The 21383-nt window shown below is 44.6% G+C and overlaps 1 protein-coding gene across 6 annotated transcripts in view; it reads right to left on the reverse strand.

The window, feature by feature from the left end:
* The window catches only part of Btbd8 (BTB domain containing 8), a 68674-nt gene that overhangs the window by 37707 nt on the left and 9584 nt on the right, over positions 1-21383 (reverse strand). For all 6 annotated transcript variants that reach the window (NM_001419526.1, XM_087582101.1, XM_087582098.1 and 3 more), the window contains 3 exon segments: positions 999-1088; positions 11392-11509; positions 18908-19104. In NM_001419526.1, coding sequence (NP_001406455.1) covers positions 999-1088; positions 11392-11509; positions 18908-19104 — 405 coding nt within the window.

Below are 21383 nucleotides of genomic sequence, written 5' to 3' on the forward strand. Positions count from 1 at the left end.
CAGATAAGGCTTTAAGGCCAGCCTACGGCGTCAGCTTTGCCACCTTGAAGAAAGAGCGCCTAAGGCATATGACACAGGCCCTAAGCCAGTTTCCAAAGCTAACACAGGGCAGCCTCTCTTGAAGAGATGCAGCTTCTGCCGGTTCAACCTGTTCTGTTCTCAGAGGACATCTTAAGTTCACCTCAAAGGAAACATCTCACATCTGGCAGATGGATCTTTCAAGTTGTTTTTTTTGTTTTGTTTTGTTTTTAAGATTTAAAAATTTTTATTTATGTGTCTATGTGTGCTGGTGCCCATGAGGTCCAAAAGAGGCCATCAGATCCCCACAGCTGGATCTGACATCTGTGAGCTGTCCAACATGGGTACTAGGAACTGCCATGACATCCTCTGGCAAGCAGGAAGGTCTCTAACCACTGAGCAATCTCCCCAGGCCCCTCAAGCTGTATTTCAACAGTGATAACAAAATGTCACTACTAGGTATGCCTTTAAATATCCTATAATCTGAATGTGCCCCTATGACCTGACTGTGTCCTCCCAATCAGATGCTGAACCTTGATCCTTCAGCCTCCAACCTTCAGCATGCAGAGAGGAGGCCGCTGGGAAGAGAGGAGCTTAAACTAAACAGAAACTGGAGCCTGGGTAGGACGGATTAGTGTTCAGAGCAACATCACGAAATCCTTTCACAATACAAGTGGCAAATGCCACAGGAGACACAGGGAACACCTGTGAGCTAAGGAAGCCCTGCCTGACCCCTGAACCTTCGCGTTGTGAGAACTGGTTTGTGGTACTTCAGTCCCTCAAGTCTGTTTCGGGGCCTGAGCAGAATCATATGCAACCTCGGTTACTAAGTGATCTCCTCTGCCTTTGGATCAGAAAGTTCTACCATCTAGGCTGTGTCTCACTGAACACACAGGGAAGACGCTGTGTGTCTCACTGAATACACAGGGAGAACACTGTGTAAGTGTCATCTGCCATCATGTACAGTCGCGCCGACTTACCCTTGAAGAGTAATGCACTCTTGGGAGCTTTCAGCCCAGCAGCCACTCAGCATTGCAGCAAAGTAACTCGACCTGGCACTTAAAATGGCCCTAGAGAGAGGACGGGAAACGTGAGCATTTACACACTGTGCAAACGGAGGTCTCAAGAATCTTCATTCCCACCTCTGTAAGCATAACCTTCTTTGTCTTGTTTGTAACAAAAGTTATAAACATAGTTATATCTACACATTTGTCTATTTAAAACATTAATTCAAAAGCCAGGCTTGACAGCATATATCTGTCATCCTACACTTGGAAAGCTGAGGCAGGAGGATCCAAGCTACCTTAGCTGCCACAGGAGACCCTGTCTCAAAACACAGAGCCAGGAAACAAGTTGAGTTCCATAAAACACCACTTACAGTACTATAAAATAAAAATAGGTTTATAAAAAGGGAAAGAGGTGGAAATCCCTGTAAATGAATTTTTTTAAAGGTAGACTTTCCAATAGAGGTTCTGAGCTCTAAGTTAGAATTTACTGCAGTTGCATTTGGCTGTATTCTAGGCCTGAGAGAATGCAAAAGAGATTTTCTTTTGAATTTTCATGTCTTTTCAAATAAAGTATTAATCAACTATTTATTCCCAAATTCCTTTATCTGTATTGGAGTCCAACATACAGAACAGTGTTGCACTCTGGTGGAGCATGGGCAGGACTGATGGAGGAGAGGGCAGAGGGGAGGGCACACTGTCGATGGCTTAATCATACATCTACACATACACACACAAACATATGTGCATTACTAGAATAGAAGCATGAGTGGCAGTGGCAGGCATATACCCAGAAGCACTATACCATCTCACAAAGACACTTGCTCAGCCATGTCCACAGCATTGGAAATGCCCCAGTGAATCTTGAAGTCTTTTAAGATTGCAGGGAGACAAAGCCTGGAGTCCTCACTTCAGGCCTCTCCTCATGAAGAGAGCACCCGAGAGCAGGATCCAGGTTTTGAAATCTTCTTTCTTTCCTTTTGCCTTTGTTCCTTACGTAGTTCTACTGCCTTCCTTCTGTGCTCTGAAGCCGGAGTGCACACAGCAGCTGGGTCCAGCTGGCCGAATACGACTGACAAAGCTAGGTGACAAAATGAGACCCGCTACGGGAGAAGTGTAAAGTGCGGCCGTGGAAGGGAAAGGCCAAGCCTTCCAAGAGTGATCATGAACTCATAACAGGTCTTCCACTGTCTGTCTCGCAAACACAGGGGAGACTGGCAAGGAAGTCTCGGCCTATTCCTGGCTGCCAGGGAACCTTGCCTGGCTGCCTGAGCTTCACTGCTTCTTGCAGATGGGTATTAGCTCAGCTGGGTAGGTGTTGGTTTGTTTTGTTGTTGTTGTTTTTCCAGTTGCTGCTGCTGCACGAACAGCTATGGCAGCTGCCATGAGGGCTGAGCATGCAAGCTGTCTATCGGCAGGCTTCAGAAAGCTCCATGATGCTGGTTTACCTACTCCTAAAGGCCTAATGAGAACAAGTAGGAAAGAGTGGTTTTCTATAAAAGCTGTGTCTACTGGGGAAAAGAAAAGAAGCAAGAGTCAAAGGACGGCGTTGACCCCACAAGGGAAACTGAGTCAGGAGGCAAGGTGTGGCATCAGTGATTGAGGTGAGCACTCGCAGCAGCTGACTGACTGACTGATGGGGTCAGCACTGGGAGGGCTGACGGGGTCAGCTCAGAGAGCAGCTGATGGCAGCCAGCAGCTAGAAAATAGGAATGGGGGAAATCAGGCATGTGCACGCACGTGCACCCGCCCCCCCACACACACACATGGTGGTTAAAGCAAAAGAAGACTCCAGCCCTTTATTTTTTCTCTTAACTCTTTCTATACTCCCTAAGAGAAAGTTTTTCCATGTAAAAACAAGATTACCTCATAGCCACGAGTTACACATTTTCCAAAAACAATCACCAGAAAAACAAACCCTCAAAAATTGATTAAAATCATTACACAATGATTTGATTATGTGTCCTTCCTTTGAAGTTTTTATCTAACTAGACATTTACCTTTCTCTCCACATGCTCATTGTAAGCCCAAGCAATAATTTTCATGCCACAGATTAACGAAGTTTAAGCAGGCCAATCTGTACTGGCAAGTTTCTGCCTATGCTCAGCACCATCTGTACTTACTAAGAACAGGGCATCTGTCTTATGTCTTATTATTGAAGTTCTGATCAGCTAAACTGGTTAATTTATCCGTTATCATAGAATCATTTATTCTTTACTCATAACCTTTCTATTTCATGGTGCACATCAGAAACCTATGACCACATCCCTTGATCAAGAACCCAGGCCCACCTGAAATGAATGTGTCTCTAGGAAGCTCACTTGCCTATGGCAGCTCTTCCTGCATGGCGCCCACCAGAAAGGCATCAGAATATGACCACTGTTGTTAGACACGTTATTAGAGAACGGCAGAAGAGGAGATGGAGCCTCAAGCATGTGAAACTTCCCACTAGGGAGACTGCCAAACTGAGCAAAAATCAGGAGGATGGCAGCTTCCTGAAGTCTTCAAGGCTTGAGGGACACTATTACAACTGGGGCACACTAAAAAGATTTGGTAGACAACCCAGGATTCAAACTCTAAGATAAAGGATGTTTATGGAACAGACGTGTCCTTATAATGACAGCTTTGAATCAGCCAATCCCTATCAGACAGACAGACGGAGGGAGGGAGGGAGTGGGGGGAGGGAAGTGGGGGAAGGAGGGAGATTCTTCTCATCAGTGGTATTAGGAAAAGACAGCTTTACTGATGTTTGTGAAAAAACGAACCTTAATACTCCACACCATTTACAATTCAAAATAGAACCACCACTAAATATACAAGTTAATATTATAAAATCTCTGAGGAAAGAGACATACATGTGAAAAATCTTTTAACTTTGAGATAGGCCAAGTTTTTTTTTTATCTTTTTTTGACGTGTATGAGTGTTTTGTCTACATGTATGTCTGTGTATCATGTACATGTTGTGCCTGAGAAAGGGGCATCGGATTCCCAGGGACTGAAGTCACAGGTGGTTGAGCCACTGTTGAACCATCTGTGGAGCTCATGGATAGAGACTTTTGAGAGGACAAAAGCACAGTGCACTGCATTTTCACTAAGACAAACATTCTGTGCTATCAGAAGAGTCTTTATATTTAACTCAACTGACTGTTCTATGATTGCAATGGAACTGAACTAGAAAAAAATAGTGGGGATACAGTGAAAAATTCCCTAATGTGTGGCACTAAACACAGTTCACTGGTAAAGAAGAACTTTAAAAAATTAGGAAATACAGGTTTAAGTTTTAAAAAAATACAATGTACCATCAGATCCAGTGGTACACACAGTGGTCCCATCACTCAAGAAAAAGAAAGACTCACAGGATCCAACCACTGATCTGAGAATTCTGCTTTAATACAGGAGCCAGGTGTGGGGTGCATGACTGTAACATAAGCATTGGGAAGGCAGAGACAGGGAAGAGACAAGGTTGAGGCCAGTCTCCATAGAGAACTCAGATCAGCCAGCCAGGACTACAGAGCAGGACTTTATCTCAAGCACAGGGGAAAACGCGTAAGATAGGACAAAGGTAGCGTCTGTAAAGTATGACTGAGTCTTTGGGACAGATTACAAACATTACAGTCTGTGATTCCTCCCAAAGCAAGGAAAATGAAAAGCAGGATTTAACTGTATGAGGTCTATAGAAGCCCTCTACTCAACTGTATACATGAGGTCTATAGGAGCTCTCTGCTCAACTGTATACATGAGGTCTATAGGAGCCCTCTGCTCAACTGTATACATGAGGTCTATAGGAGCTCTCTGCTCAACTGTACAAATGAGATCTATAGGAGCCCTCTGCTCAACTGTACAAATGAGGTCTATAGGAGCCATCTACTCAACTGTACAAATGAGGTCTATAGGAGCCCTCTGCTTAACTGTACAAATGAGGTCTATAGGAGCCCTCTGCTCAACTGTACAAATGAGGTCTATAGGAGCCCTCTGCTCAACTGTATACATGAGGTCTATAGGAGCCCTCTGCTCAACTGTATACATGAGGTCTATAGGAGCCCTCTGCTCGACTGTACAAATGAGGTCTATAGGAGCCCTCTGCTCAACTGTATACATGAGGTCTATAGGAGTCCTCTGCTCAACTGTATACATGAGGTCTATAGGAGCCCTCTGCTCAACTGTACAAATGAGGTCTATAGGAGCCCTCTGCTCAACTGTACAAATGAGGTCTATAGGAGACCTCTACTTAACTGTACAAATGAGGTCTATAGGAGCCCTCTGCTCAACTGTACAAATGAGGTCTATAGGAGCCCTCTGCTCAACTGTACAAATGAGGTCTATAGGAGCCCTCTGCTCAACTGTACAAATGAGGTCTATAGGAGCCCTCTGCTCAACTGTATACATGAGGTCTATAGGAGCCCTCTACTTAACTGTACAAATGAGGTCTTAAGCTCCTGGCTTGCCCTTTTTATTTCAATCCTAGTCTACAGAGATGGCCAAGGTTAGCAGTGTCCCAGCAGACTATCCTCCTACAGCAATCTCACTTTACGGCATATGTGTGCATCGTTTTACCCCGTGTGTATCACACGTATCCCTCATGGATCTCTGTCTCAGCAGCACACACAGTCTGAGTGTGCACTGAACGACTGTTACAGAATAGTTTTTGAGACAGGTTTGACTAAGTGTCTTAGGTTAATCTTGAACTGGCTGGTTGGGATGGGATACAAACACCTGGTCTGCCTCTCCTGCCTCAGCCACCTGAGGGCTGCAATTAGATAAATACCACCACGCCCAATCCATCAAAAAGCCTTAGTGAACAATACCATTCGAGTTCTAATATTCTATCGACACTGTTTCTCTGGCTGTGCCCAACAGTAAAGTTACACAAATACACAGCATGTCATGACTTTCATGGGGGCAATCATGAGAATGCCTCTGGCCACTGACTTGTGTAACAGCACTCTGAAGTCCATCTCAGGCACACTGGTCCCAAGGTCACCTCCTCATGTGGCACTCTTGCCATACTGAGCAGAGGAGGAGAAAGGTGCTTCTAAATCTCTGGGATGGGCTTTTCTGATGGGTGACCGCTTTGACATTTCCCAAGAGCCTTGTGGGGATGTCCCCAGACACATACAGCCTCCTAAGGTGCACACAGGCCATTCTTCTTCCAAGGTCAGATCAGCACTGGAGTCCACAACCCCCAGGCTTCTCTGGCTCCCCTCAAGCTCTCTAATACTCACTGTGCGTACCTCCTACAATCTAATCTAGCCCTGCGTCGGCATCACAAGAGTTGAATGCTCACAGTGTGCTAGCTCTCTCCAGAGAAAGCATTAAAAGCGTCTGAGGCTTAAGTGATTACTCTGACCTTAAAATAGAAACGTAGAAAAGACTCCTTTTTAATTAGGACATCTGCCTCCGGTTAACCAGTGCCATAGATGGCATGGTGTATTAGGAATCTTTGAAACAGCCTTTTTAGTTTCCAACATGTCAAGAACTATTTTCTTCTTTTGACTAAATCTGATCTCCACTGACAGCACTGCTTCTGGCTGTATCCAGATGCCCTCATTTCCCCTGTGCTGCTGCCTCACTACAATGCTCGCCAGCCCACACGTCCTAATTTAGCCGAAATGGATTCCCTATTCCATGCAGAACAATGGCCTGGATTGCTCAAAAATGACTCTCGAGGAGATGACTTTTAAGCACCCCTGCTTTAAGGAAAAGGGGTGGGGCTAGATCTTGCTTTATTTCGCTCTACACAACTCATTAAGGTTCAAACCCAGAAGAGTGTAGAAACTTTCTGAAGACATCACCATTATGCACTCTACATTGTGACAAATGTTTTAGAGGATATCTTTTGACTGCAGCTTCCTTGGAAAGCCTTTTGATGTTGAATTGTATAGTGTAATAAATGCCCTATTTACTGATACAATATGGCCAAATCCACAGTTGATTAATCAAAACTAGCCAAGTGGTGGTGGCACACCCTTTTAATCCCAGCACTGGGAAAGCAGAGGCAGGCAGATCTCTGTGAGTTCAAGGCTAGCCTGCTCTATAGAGCAAATTCCAAAACAGCCTGGGCTACACAGAAAAACCATGTCTCAAAAAGGAGGAGGAAGAGGAGGGGGAGGAGGAGGAGGAGGAAGAAGAGGAAAAGGAAGAGGAAGAGGAAAAGGAGGAAGAAGAAGGAAAGAGAAGAAGAAGAAGAAGAAGAAGAAGAAGAAGAAGAAGAAGAAGAAGAAGAAGAAGAAGAAGAAGACGACGACGACTAATCAACTATCAGATTTTAAAACAAGCTGTATACACTGCAGACATCACAGACAATCACTGAAAATGAATGTGCAGAGTGGAGAAGGTAGCTCAGGGGTAGAGCTCTAGGCTCCATCCACAGCACCTCACAAAAAGTGTCCTCACACATTTTGTCTTTCACTATAAAGCCAATCTTCCTTTAAAAACGATTCACTAATCAGGGTTCTTCTTTCCTGCAAGAATGATGCATGTACTTATCATGATTTCCAGCTCAAATATCTCTAAAGTGAGAAGGGGGTTCAAACCTTGGTGAGTCCATCTACAGAGTGTGGTGCTGGCCACACCTCAGAACCTCTCATTGCACTCTATATTGTTAGCTGAACTCAATGCAGGTTTACATGACCCTTCCCTAATCCTCTTCCAAAGCACCCACTCAGACACCACTGGATTTTCTATATTCTACACGTTGTTGGATTGCACAGTATCCATCAAATTATGTCCTCCAATGACAGTCCAAACGGGGTGAGCATATGGAATATACCCTAGTAAGCTTTGGAAGGTACAAACTTAAGACAGAGGTAAGGCTCAGGAGGAAACAGTCAGCTGGATGTCACCCAGAGGGCACCGGGAGCCTGAAGAGGAGCTCAGCAGTCCCTGGTCTGCACACCTCCTTGTTCAGACACTGAGTGGCACCAAGGATCCCCCCTTTGCTTCTATTGCTTGCACATCTTAGCATTATGTTAAGCCTCTCGTGTTGACAAACCACCATTAATAAAAGTAATACCAAGATGTTAATAACCCTCTTTTGTATAGTAATGTGAAATTAGTTCATGAGTATATATAAATATATCATTAAGAATAAATCCTGTAAAGACAGGGAATAACAAGTTTATTTTGTGAAGAATCAGATAAATATCTTAGGCTTATAGCCACCTTGCACCTTTGTCTTGTCTCACAGCAGTAGTCTGCTGTAGTGAGAGAGGTGTCCCAGACAACGCTGTCCTTCTCCAGACTCCAGTGTGGATGCAGAGCAACTGCCATTTGGTCCAAAGCATTACCCTAGATTAGCCACACGGAGGTGTGTTTGTGACCACCTGATTCCATCCGCACAGCCTCTTACCCTAGACTTTATTACTATTATTTTTACTTTACAAATGAAGAAATTGAGACTCAAGAGATTAAAGAACTTCCCACTATTAATAAATGCTGAACTCAGAATACAAATTCAGAAATACCAACTCACTGAAGCCTACTACTTCTGAAAGGCTTTCAGCTAATGTGCCCAAAAATGCATGGACAGTGGCCTGGTACAGAGTAACACACCACACTTCTGATACGTGTGATTTATTAACTGTAAAGAAGGACTGAACATTACAATTCCCAATGAAATGTCTAGTAATATAATACCAAACACTGATAAGGAGAAATATCAGATTCTGAGTGCCACGAAGCTAAAATTAGGACTCACTACTTCACTTTTCCAATAAAGAAATATAATAGAATCTTAATAATGTGACTCAGAAAATAAATTACCTCCAAAATGTAGCATTCAATTTGCCTTACTAAACATTAAAATACATGACACTTCAAAGTGGGAGATCAGCAAGAGTGGCTGTTGGGGTGCAGCCTGGAGGTGCCAGGAAGAAATTGGAGCAGTCAGAAATGCTCAATAGGACAGGGATTCACCAGGTAATCTAAGGAGTGGAGGCAGGAGACTGACACAGCTGCACCCCAGTAAGCAGCAGCAGCTGCTTAGCCCTGAGAACAGTGTCAGAAAGAACCTGAGTAAGGAGCGAGGCCGAGAGGCCACAGGACTTCTCTGCCACCTCCCACCCTGAGGCAAAGCTCCCTTCCCTTCTGTTGGGACAGAAGGACTGGGGATAAAGAAGGACAGAGGTAAAAATATGGCCTGCACACAAATGTGTTTCCTGAGCTCTTTGTCTCAATGGTTTGAACTTAACAGAATTACTATGAACTAAACGTTCAGATTTCAGCCAGAAAGACAACATGATGCAGAATTTACTATCATAATATGGAAAACAAGGTAGCAAAGTAGGTCATATTATAAACATCTCCTCAGGAAATTGCTTTGGTATTAATTCAGATTTCCTTTGTACCACAAGGTGGAATGAAAAGCAGATCTAGTGCTCTAGGGCAGTGGCTCTCGATCTGGGGGTCATGACCCCTTCCGCAAACCTTTATCTCCAAAAATATTTACATTATGATTCCTAACAGTGGCCAAATTACAGTTATGAAGTAGCACAAAATAGTTTTATGGTTGGGGTAACTGCAACATGAAAAACTGCATTAAAGGGTCGCTTACTTAGCAGGAAAAGAAGCTCTACGGGCTGGAGAGAGCTCGATGCTTAGAAGCCCTTGTTGCTCCTCCAGAGGACCCAAGTTCAGCTCCTAGTGCCCACTTGGTGACTCAACTCTAATATTCTAGTTCCGCTCCTGAAATTGCTCTTTGTCCACTCATTCAGTGCAGTCTAAGGCACAGAAGGAAGGGCCACATGTAAGCACTGAGGACAAATTGCAAATGCTCACAGCCGTGGGGTTCTGCCTGTCCTCTGTGACAGGGGTAGCTTTAGGGTTCCCCAGGCGGAACTTCAGAACCCAAATGGCCTCAAGAAAAAACTGGGTACAAAATGAAGTAAAATTTTAAAATGGTGTTGGCAAAATACAGACAGGTAGACAGGCAGACAGACACACACCTCACAGTCCGACATGTAAAACATACTGCCTAATCCCTCCTAAGTTCTGTATTTTGGTATAATAATGAGAATTTGATAAGAATTGGGCAAGTGCTAAGTATAGTTGTGTGTGTGTGTGTGTGTGTGAGGCCAGCACTCAGGAGGTAGAGATAGAGAATTATGCATTTGAGGCCAGCCAGGGCTGTGTAGCGACGACGACGAGGAGAGCTATAACTTAGGAAAACATTTATATGACCGCACCTATATCACCACGTTCTGAGCAGTAAACAGTCTCATGGTGCACTGCTGTCGGTTAACTGTGAAGTGCACAGGATTTTTGAGTTTGGGAGGTTTTCCTGTATTCTCACACCACGGCTATGGAGCCTTCAGCATTACTTCCTGGGCAGAGAACATATTCTTGTATCTGCTTAGTGGATACAGTGCTTGCCATACGAGGATAAGGTCTGAAGTCTCTGATTCCCCAGAGCCCATATAAAAGCCGGCTGCCATGGCTTCTGTTTCTAATGCTGGCACTTCTGAGGAGAGGTAGGTAAACCCTAGGGACTAGATTGGCAAGTTTTGGGTTCAGGCAAAACCCCTGCCTCAGAATGGAAAGTGATCAAGGACGATACCTGAACTCAGAGTGGGCCTTCGCACACATGTGCAGAAGACCCACATATACATGTGCACCTTAACACGCACGGACACACACACACACACACACACACACACACACACGCACACACACGCACACACACACACACCACTGCAAAGCCTGCTCTATCCTCTGTAGGTGCACACAGAGGAACTTCCTATCAAGCTCCCTATCTGAAGTGCAGTGTCTGGCCCCTCCGACTTCTGGCTGGTTCTCATCCACAGTTGAGACCTACCTTGTTTCTTTCCCTCTAGTTCCAACAAATAATTTGTATTTCTTGATAATTTTTTTCTTCTTTTAAGCAGATTTTAGGTACTTGACAACCAAAAGAGCATGACCAAAACAAGAGTAGACTTTAATTTGAAATCTAAGAAGCCTGGGCTATCTCTAACCAGTTAAGTCTAAAGCACAAACTGTTTTGTAAAAGTACAATGTAGCATCAGACTTCCTAGTCAATACTGTTCATAAACATCCTCTGTTTGGAATCACAGAACTTGAGCGACAGTGCATTCAATACAATACATGCTATTCACGTAGAAATTATTTTATTACATTTTTATTATTAATACACATGTTACCATAATACCCATAGAACTAAAAAGTGCACTTAGCTACATTTTCTGTCACCATAAGGTTTAAAGGAATTCAGGCAGAGCACTTCAAGGTTCTCGTGGATTTGAGCAGATTTGCTCGGACTGACTGTGCTGCGGAGCCCTGTGTCTGCGGGAACTAGGGCTCGAGAACTGCCCACCCTTCTCTGAACCCAGGTCACAACACAAATCAGTCTCCCTACCTGTGAGCTTTGAAGCTTTTCCCATCAACACAAATGTCAATGTCGTGATAATCCTGACTCAGGTAAAGCTTCAGCAAATCTGCTCCTAATTCAGACACCGGTTCCAGGTCACAATCATCTTTAAAAGAAAAGACAAAAGGCAGCTCCTTTAATGCTAGACATCCCCAAATTTCATTTTCTAATGTTTGCAAGAGGTTTTCTTCATAATTTTCTCAATTAGCTAGAATACTTAAGCAGCAAATTCAAAATAAAGTAAAAACTTTTAAATCACTAATATTTCCTATTTTGAAATATATATTAATTAAATATGCCTTGAAATATAGCTATATTTAAATATGTCAATACTATATATCGAGAACGAACTTCATGACTAACTGAATTAGCAAGAGATGGTTCCTTTCTAACACTCCGCTCCTTGCCTCTGAAGCCCTAGCTTGGCCACTGCCTGGCCTCCAGAGTCCGTCTGAAAAGGGCCTAGAGACAGTGTGGCCGCTGACAGGGTGGCCACGAGTGGGAGGTGCATTCACCACTTGAACTGTCAGACCCTGCCTCAAACTACCTACATAAATATATACATACATATATACATACATGTATAAACGCATTCACTCATGACTCTCCTGCTCCTAACTTCCCATCTGCTAGGATTACAGGACTGTGTCACCAGGTCTGGTCTATGTGGCACTAGACTTCTTGCATGCATCCCTCTGCCAACTGATCAGCACCTCAGCCCTCCTCTTCCTCTTCTGCTTCTGCCAGGAGGTGAGCAGTTTGTTCTGCCCAATGTGCTCTTCTACTCAGTCCACTGTGTGTGCCAAAGTCACAGAGGAAAAGTGAAGCCCTCCAGACCAGGAGCCTAAGTGAATCTGTGTGTGTGTGTGTGTGTGTGTGTGTGTGTGTGTGTATGTAGTGTGTGTGTGTGTGTGAGTGTGTGTGTATGTGTAGTGTGTGTGTATGTGTAGTGTGTGTGTATGTGTGTATATGTAGTGTGTGTGTGAGTGTGTATGTGTGTGTAGTGTGTGTGTGTAGTGTGTGTATGTGTAGTGTGTGTGTATGTGTGTATATGTAGTGTGTGTGTGTGAGTGTGTATGTGTAGTGTGTGTGTGTATGTGTAGTGTGTGTGTATGTGTAGTATGTGTGTGAGTGTGTATGTGTAGTGTGTGTGTGTGAGTGTGTATGTGTAGTGTGTGTGTGTGTGTGTGTAGTATGTGTAGTGTGTGTCTGTGTATGTGTAGTATGTGTAGTGTGTGTGTGTGTGTATGTGTAGTGTGTGTGTATGTGTAGTGTGTGTGTATGTGTAGTGTGTGTGTATGTGTAGTGTGTGTGTATGTGTGGTGTGTGTGAGTGTGTATGTGTAGTGTGTGTGTGAGTGTGTATGTGTAGTATGTATAGTGTGTGTAGTGTGTGTGTATGTGTTTGTGTATGTAGTGTGTGTGTGAGTGTGTATATGTAGTGTGTGTGTGAGTGTGTATATGTAGTGTATGTGTGTGTGAGTGTGTATTGCAGTATGTGTAGTGTGTGTGAGTGTGTGTGTTTGTGTGTGTGTGTAGTATGTGTAGTGTGTGTGTGTATGTGTAGTGTGTGTGTATGTGTACTGTGTGTGTGAGTGTGTATGTGTAGTGTGTCTGTGTGAGTGTGTGTGTGTAGTATGTGTAGTGTGTGTAGTGTGTGTTTGTGTGTGTGTGTGTGTGTGTGTGTGTGTACGTGTGTCGGGGGTCATCGGGATCGGGAGCTGCTGGTGGTTGTGAACCACAAGGTGTGGGTGCTGGAAAATGATTCTGCTCCTCTGCATCAGGTATTCTTAGCCACTGGGCCATTTCTCTAGCACCATTCTCCCATCTTGTCTCGTAACGAACTGATCATCTCGGACATTTTCCTGTGACCCCTTCAAGAACCTATGGCTAGCATGACATGTAGGCGAATAGAAACTCAACAGAAATCAACAGAAAAATGTGAAAGCATTTACTGTGACGTCAGCACTACAATATCAAGAAGATGTACAGAGAAATAAGTATTTGTAAAACTTCTTCCAAAGATTCACCATTCAGGTAAAAGTAAAATATAATAATAAATTAAAATATATATAATAAAATAACTAATGAGAGTAAAATAAATTTTATATCATACGTCACAGATCTGATATCTGTCACTGGTGTATCATAGTGTGTGTTACCCTGTACTAAATCAAGAGTGACCCAAGACTACTTCCATACTTTCAGGTCCCACACCACAAACTGCCACCTCCCTTGGCAAGTAAAACGTAACTTAGAAGTGTGTGTGTTTAGTAATGGAGCCAAACCTAACCCAACCACAAGCAGCCAACCGACCAGACTAGATCCAAAGAAGGTAAGGTGTAGCTGTAGCCAGTTGTTAGGTCACGGGTCTGTCCCTGCAGCTCTTTCCCTGGGTAAGAAACCGAAAAGCCTGGTGTGCTGCGCTCTACCCAGTACCCAGCTGTTGTGGTTTGAGTATGAAATGAGTGTCACATTCCTCTACCCCACCACAGCCCCATGCATTTGAACACCTGGTCCCAGTTGGTGTGCTGAGAATGTCATGGAACCTTTAGGAGGGGGCCTTGCGGGAAGAAGTACATCAGGCAGCAGGCTCCGAGGTTGCATAGCCTGGCCTCACGTCCTGTGTGCAGAAGAGATGTCTCACTCTGCTGCCTAAGAGGCTGGCATTAGGTCCTCTGCCTTGTCTCCCCACATGAGGGGTTGTATGCCAAGTAAATCTGAAATAAACTATTTGCCAGGCTATTTTACCACAGCAACTGAAGACTAACTGACACAGTGGCTGACAGCCCAATCCATGGTGCCTGGTTCCTCTGTCTTTTGTCACATTAGGCTATTACACCCCAAAATACACAGCTCCCACCAGCTCCTAAAAACTCACAGTCTGATATTTCCTTTGTTCATGGTATCTCTCTGAAAGCTGTCTTCTCTGCCCCTGGCCTGCCACAGTGCCTCTTTCACTCCTGCTTGACACTATTCCTTTCATGAAACCCTCTCTGGCTTTAGAGAGAAGCCTCTTTGTTTTGGGCCTGTTTATTTTGCTTCTGGTTTTGATGCTTTCCTGCCTGAAGGCCTGACAGTGACGGCCATGCTCAGCACCTTCTCCTAAGAAAGACTTCTGAAGGCAACTTTCTGTTAGCTGCTCTCAGGCTAGCTTGTGTTAGCTTGTGTTAGCTGCTCTCAGGCTAGCTTGTGTTAGCTGCTCTCAGGCTAGCTTGTGTTAGCTGCTCTCAGGCTAGCTTGTGTTAGCTGCTCTCAGGCTAGCTTGTGTTAGCTGCTCTCAGGCTAGCTTGTGTTAGCTGCTCTCAGGCTAGCTTGTGTTAGCTTGTGTTAGCTGCTCTCAGGCTAGCTTGTGTTAGCTGCTCTCAGGCTAGCTTGTGTTAGCTTGTGTTAGCTGCTCTCAGGCTAGCTTGTGTTAGCTGCTCTCAGGCTAGCTTGTGTTAGCTGCTCTCAGGCTAGCTTGCCGGGCCCCCCTTTCTCATCTCTGAGAACTTTATCTCTGAGAACTGCCCAGTTTGCTTCTGAGTGCTGTCTGATTCACCAATTGTTCCTTGTTCAACTAAACTCGGCTAAGTTTACTTGTTCTTAAAATTATCTTTTAACAAACCATATCTGAGGAAGCTAATTACTTGACAGACTTCTACTAATCAATCCACTCAGTACAAACTGCAGTGGAAGAATTGTGGGACCCTCTCTGAAGAGCTTGTCATCCAGCAACACTCAGCACATCAGCTGCTCCATCAGAATCCAACTTGACCCCCACTGCCAACTTTCAACAGATCATCCACAGCACAGTCTAGTCAGTTCAACCCCCCAAGGGCAGGAGAGACTGCTAAATGGCCAAGAGCACTTGCTGCTCTCCTAGGGCCCAGGTTCAGATCCCATCACTGTCCTTCCCAGATGCTCTCTCATTTAGGTGACATCTCCACCTCTTTCCCATGCTGGCTTCGATCCTGCCCCACCATGAGTTCTGTGACCAAGGACGAGGAGCCAGTGATGCATTTCAGCCAGACCTAGAACAGCGCCTCAGCATCTCCTGAGTAGTCACCGACTAATGCACTAAGTAGTCACTGACTAATGCACTAAGTAGTCACTGAACAATGCACTAAGTAGTCACTGAACAATGCACTAAGTAGTCACTGAACAATGCACTAAGTAGTCACTGAACAATGCACTAAGTAGTCACTGAACAATGCACTAAGTAGTCACCGACTAATGCACTAAGTAGTCACTGAACAATGCACTAAGTAGTCACTGAACAATGCACTAAGTAGTCACTGAACAATGCAAGAAGTAGTCACCGACTAATGCACTAAGTAGTCACTGAACAATGCACTAAGTAGTCACTGAACAATGCACTAAGTGCTGCATGTCCATCTGAAGAGCTAGGCATCAGGCGATGGAAGAGGCAGGCCGCCTCTACAATTCCTTCAAAAAATTTAAACCACATAATACAATAGGAAATATGAAAAAAAATACTTGACACAAATGAAAAAATCTAGAACATATCAAAAGGAAAGCGAGTCAACTTGATGGGTTACTCTATCACGATGTTCACCGGTGTGCTCCAATGGGACTGAACGTGAAGATACTGCAGCAGTGGGTAATGAAAACATACACGCTGTCCCAGTCTCCCTGGGTCCTGGCAGAGCTGCTAAAGCTCTCAGGATTTCCCCAGCGAAGTATCTTTGTTGTTCATAAATGAGTCCTTAAGGACAACGCCTACTTTAGGCTAACAGGCATATTAGGGTGCTGCCCCTGATAACCTTGAGACCGTAATTTCCAGAAAGACTAACTTACCCCAGCCTCTGGGCAGTGCAGGGCACAGCTCAACAGCAGCACCCCTGCCTACACAAGCAAGGTCCCCACTCGTTCCCTGGCACCCCTGCCAATACACAGACATAAACATAAAACTCACAGAGAAGAAAGGTCCTGGGCTCACTCTCTAGTACCACCATCACCAAAACAAACAAACATACCCATCTCCCAAAGAAAGGAACAAGGAAGAAAACAAAGCAATTTAAAAATACTTGCAGAGGAGAGCACTGGTGGCTTCTCCAGAAGACCAGGGCTCAGTTCCCAGCACCATGTCAGGCAGTTCACAACCTCTTCTAACCCAGTGGATCTGACACCCTCTTCTGGCTTCTTCTGCACACATGCACACATGCAAACACATACACAGGAACAAACAAATACCAGAACCCAGAAATGTTTCAACAGAACACTTGGATGTGTGAAATAAGCAGTGCCCTGATCCCCTGCAAACGAAGCCTCCAAGCCATTCCACAGATCTTCAATGTCTCTGCACTCATCCACACACTCATAGTAGCCTGCTTTACAGTTGAGGACAGCATGGTAACATGGGAGCTAAACAAGCTCTCTTGTCAAACTCCCTCGACAGCCCAGTGTAAGAACTACTTACACTATGTTAGGTACTCTCAGTGGCCTAGAGATATAAGCATGCAGGAGATGTGGAAACAGTCCATAAACCTATGCTCTTCATGTAGGGACGTAAGCACCAATAGGCTTTGGTGTCCTGGGTGAGAGAAGGCCCTGGAACCAGTCCTCCGTGAATAACGAGATATAAATACATTTCCAGCAGGCCTTTCACTCTCTGGAAACTCCTCTGCTTTGGACAAACAGTTACCCTTTCTGTACGACTCTCACAAGCTCAGCCTCTAATTGCATCCTGCCTGTACCCTAACTCTCCCTGTTCCCATTATAAATAAATAAGCCCACGTCCCACTTTCCCCTGCTTCCAGGCAGGCAGTCCTGGACTGTCCTTCCCTTAGGTGGTTTTGCTGCACTGATTTGTTTTTCTTTGGGATTCAAACAAAGTGTATTCCCGCAGAGCCTGGTGGTGCAGGCTTGCATAGGCCAGTAATTCCTGCTAAGGCAGGAAGACGGCAACCATAAGGCTTGCATGGGCTTCAGAGTGAGTTCAAGGCCAGGCAACCTGGTGAACAGGATGGGATACACTCAGCGTTAGACTACTTAACAGTGTAAACTAAAATAAAACAAAACAACAGCAAAAGAAGTTGCCTGCACCGTGCAGCTTCCTCGAGAAGAGTAGGTTCAGGTCGTGTGTGCTCTATCTGTATTCTCTGAACAGCCTGTACACGCCCACCTGACTGTCTCCAGCTATCTCAGGGCAGGACCACTGTCTCCTTTAAATGGGACACAAATAGGTCCTCAATGAAAAGCTGTGAAAAATGGCTGGAATGGCATCTCAGGAGTAAGGAGCTGGTACAGAAGACACAGTGGCAGAGCACACGTCTTTGGGGAAAACATCAAGTAATTAACGGGACTGTAACTCAGTGTAGGGGATTATGGGGTTTTCCTGACACAATGGAGAAAGCGGGTGAGCAGTAAATGAGCCTTCTCCACAGAGGTTCACCGGCCGCGGTAAAGCACTTCTGTGCGGCCTTGGCAGAGCTCTCTCTCAGCAGGACAACTAGCTATCAGCCTAACTTGTCCACTCTTCTGTGCGGCTTTTGTCCCTTATAATCTCTGGGTGTAAAACAACAAGTTCAGTTGTAACTGCTTCTTCAGGTTTTGAACGTCTAAGTGAGATTACACACTCGAGCACGCCCCCTTCAAAATCAAGACTGACTACTCACGTACTCATAGGCAGGTATTACAAAAATAATAAGAACAAATTCTAACTGAGATTCAACCAGTCTGGCTGCTACTCCTCATGAAACCCTGGTAATAAGATATTACCTGTGCATAAATTCTCAGCACTTCTAAATTTGGTGGGGGTATTGCTGTTTTTTTCTGTGGTGCAACTTCACTGCACAGGCAGGGTAGCAGGAGGCCTCACTACAGTGTCTCATGGATTTAAAGGCAATTAAATGGCACCAAGGTGGTCCATGAATAATATAAGGTCTACTCTCTGATCCAAAGGCCTCGGGTTCCTGTTGGGATGTCTGCATATCTAATTCACCTCTGTTTCCTTCAATTAATAATTAACTTTCAATCTGTAAGCATTCTGACACCTATCTCCACATGAAAACAGTCATTTTCAAGATGCAATACCACACACACTGTAGTGTGTACGTACAATGAACATTATGAACAATTTATTAACCAGTAAGACTGATTATCATTTTTAGAAGGTTATAGTCTTTTTTAAATGCCTCAAGACAAAGTTTTCATGCTATGGCAACTTTTGTGTTTCCTGAGTTTCCTGGTGGTTTAAGGAATATATGTGCTATGTTAGAACTAGCTCTCTGTTTGCTAAAACTTCTCTTCTTATTGGGAGATTAAATGGAAGCAGCGATATTGAGGCTGAAGTAGTTGGAAAGACAAAGAATTACATGTAAATCTATTTGCGATAATTACTCAGGGAAACAGGACGGCGACCACAGAAGTGCTTTCCTTTCTCCAGGCTCCTTCAAACAAGCAGGACCTGGCAGAGCCGTCCACAGCATGCTCTTCTCTATCACAGAATATATCTAAGATTATGGCTATACAGTTGTATGGAAGTCCAATAGACGTCTCACCCTTGGAAATAAAACTGTCACCTCCACTGGTAACATCCGCTGGGATTTCGTGTTTCCCAAGAAAGCAGTCAGATGAAGTTCTACACTGCAGGAAGCTGACGTCCAGCCCCTTTTCTGGCATTACGTTTCCCACTTGCATTTTTTGAAGAATTTCCTCTTCATAGTTTTTTACACTTTTGTTTGATGAATACACAATCCTAAAAGACAAAATATAAAATATTAATTAAAATAAAGGTTTTTTTTTAAATTTGTCTTTTACTGAGTCAGGCTCTCCTGTATCCCATGCTGGTTTTGAACTCGCTACCCTACAGTGACTTTTGAACTTCCGCTCTTCTTGCCTCCCTCTCTCACATGCTGGGTTACGGCTGTGTAACACCACATCCAGGGTATGTAGTGTTGGGGATGTAGCACTTGCTTAACATGCACAAGGCCCTGCAAGCAAAACAAAAACAAACAAACAAAAAACCAGGACTAGATGGCTTTGTTGGTGACTCTTACTGTTCTTAGAGAATTAAATCCCCCACAATTTTTATTCCAAGAAGTCGAAGAGGAATATGTCCCAGCTCATTCTCACACCCAATGTTCTGGGTAAAAGCAGACACAGGTACCATAAGACAGGAAAAAACAAGCCACTGCTCATGATTGGTACAAGGAAACATCCTCAGCTGGGCACAGCGCAGCACGCCTTCCCATCTCTGGGGAGGATCTCTGCCTACATAGCCTGGTCTACACAGCAAGCTCCAGTGCAGCCTGGACTGCAGAGAGATACTCTGTCTCAAAGAAAAGAAGGAAAGAAAACGGAAAGGAAGGAAAAGAAGGAAAACACCTCCACAAAGGATAGAAAACTGAGCCCAGCAACGTATAAACAGGATTATACAACACAACCAGTGAAGATTTACTTCAGGAAATTGAGAGTGGCTAGACAAGAGAAAGTCAGTATTATGCACTGTGCAGACAGAATGAAGGACAGCTTATGAGGCTGACGCTTAGCACTTGGTGCCTCCTTGATGGTCATGGATTTAGAGTGGATCTTGTTGGCATGGCTATAATTTGTAAGTGAGACCGAGTGCAGAACTTAAAGGATTTAAGAGTAGAGGGGCTGGGGAGCTGGCTCAGTGGGTCAGAGCACTTTCTGCACAAGCACGAGGATCTGAGTTCAGATTCCCAGAACACACGTAAAAAGCTGGCATGGGTACACCCTCCAATAACCTACTGGGGATGGAGACAGTCGCATCCTGGGAGTGTGCTAGGGAGCCAGCCTAGCCTGACTGGCAAGCTTCTGACTGAGTTAGGAACTTTGTCCCAAAAGATGAGGTGGCGAGCTAGCGGGAAACACGTGCTGCTCCTCTGCCCCGCCAGGCCCAGGCGCATGCGCACACACACACGCTCTCTCACGTGCATGCCGCACAGGGCCATCTGGGAAAGCCAGAGCTGGACAGGAGGGAGGAAGATGAGAAAGCACAAACAAAAGCCTTGTTCGTGGTTTCTGTGGGAGGAGTGAGCGGGATGAGGTAGCACCTGAGCAGGATTAGGAATTCGTGTGGGCGGGCAGATGAGTAAGGGCTGATCTCCTGCCATCTGCTACCTGGCCTGCTGTGTAGCGAGAACGTCGGAACCTAAGAACCAGATGGAAAATGGAGGTTGCTGTGTACACGGACTGCGGACTGGCTGGTTTGCAAACCAATGAGGTGCTCACAGGCAAGTCAGAGGCTGCATCTAGGAATCAGGTAGCCCTGGAAGGGGCAGTGTCTCCTCTGACACAGTAAGAACTCAGTGAGACTCCAGACACCAAAGCACCAAGAATACGTGGCTAGATGTTGCAATGATGATCTCAGAAATATTTTTCTGAGGATACGTGGCTACAGCTGAGTGGCATCTGTGTAACCTCAGGCAAGAGGACCACCTGAGCCCAAGAGCTCATAGACAGACTAGGCAACTTAGCAGCATCGCCTCTCTATAAATAAACTAACTCTTTAAAAATCGAATATTACTTTACAATCTTAAGGTAAACTTTAATCTTGAGGGGATGCACAAGCCCGGTTTTCAAACAACAGGCTAGTCATGTAGAGAGAACTCTGTTTTATACAAGACTGCATGCCACTCCACTGACTGCAAAGTCTGGAGCACCGAAGAGTTTTAGGAGCTTCATAGGCAAAGTAAAGCAACTTACAGATGATTGGATTTCATGTCACAAAACTTCAAAATGCTATTTTATCAAATTTCTTCTTTAAAAAGTCTAAATCAGACCAGCTGGGGTAGTGCATGTCTTTAAATCAGTACTTGGGAGTCAGAGACAGACGGATCTCTGTGAGTTTGAGTCCAACCTGATCTACATAATAAGTTCCAGGCCAGCTATGGCTACATGGTGACTCTCTGCCTCAAAATAAAATAAATATAAATGAAAAGAAAAAAATCTAAGTCAATGTTTTCTATTATAAATGCCCTTTAAGCTTTATGTTAAGGAAAAATTCCAATG

The sequence above is a fragment of the Rattus norvegicus genome, chromosome 14 (assembly GCF_021556685.1).
Source record: "Rattus norvegicus strain SHRSP/BbbUtx chromosome 14, alternate assembly SHRSP_T2T, whole genome shotgun sequence".
Classification (NCBI taxonomy): Eukaryota; Metazoa; Chordata; class Mammalia; order Rodentia; family Muridae; genus Rattus; species Rattus norvegicus.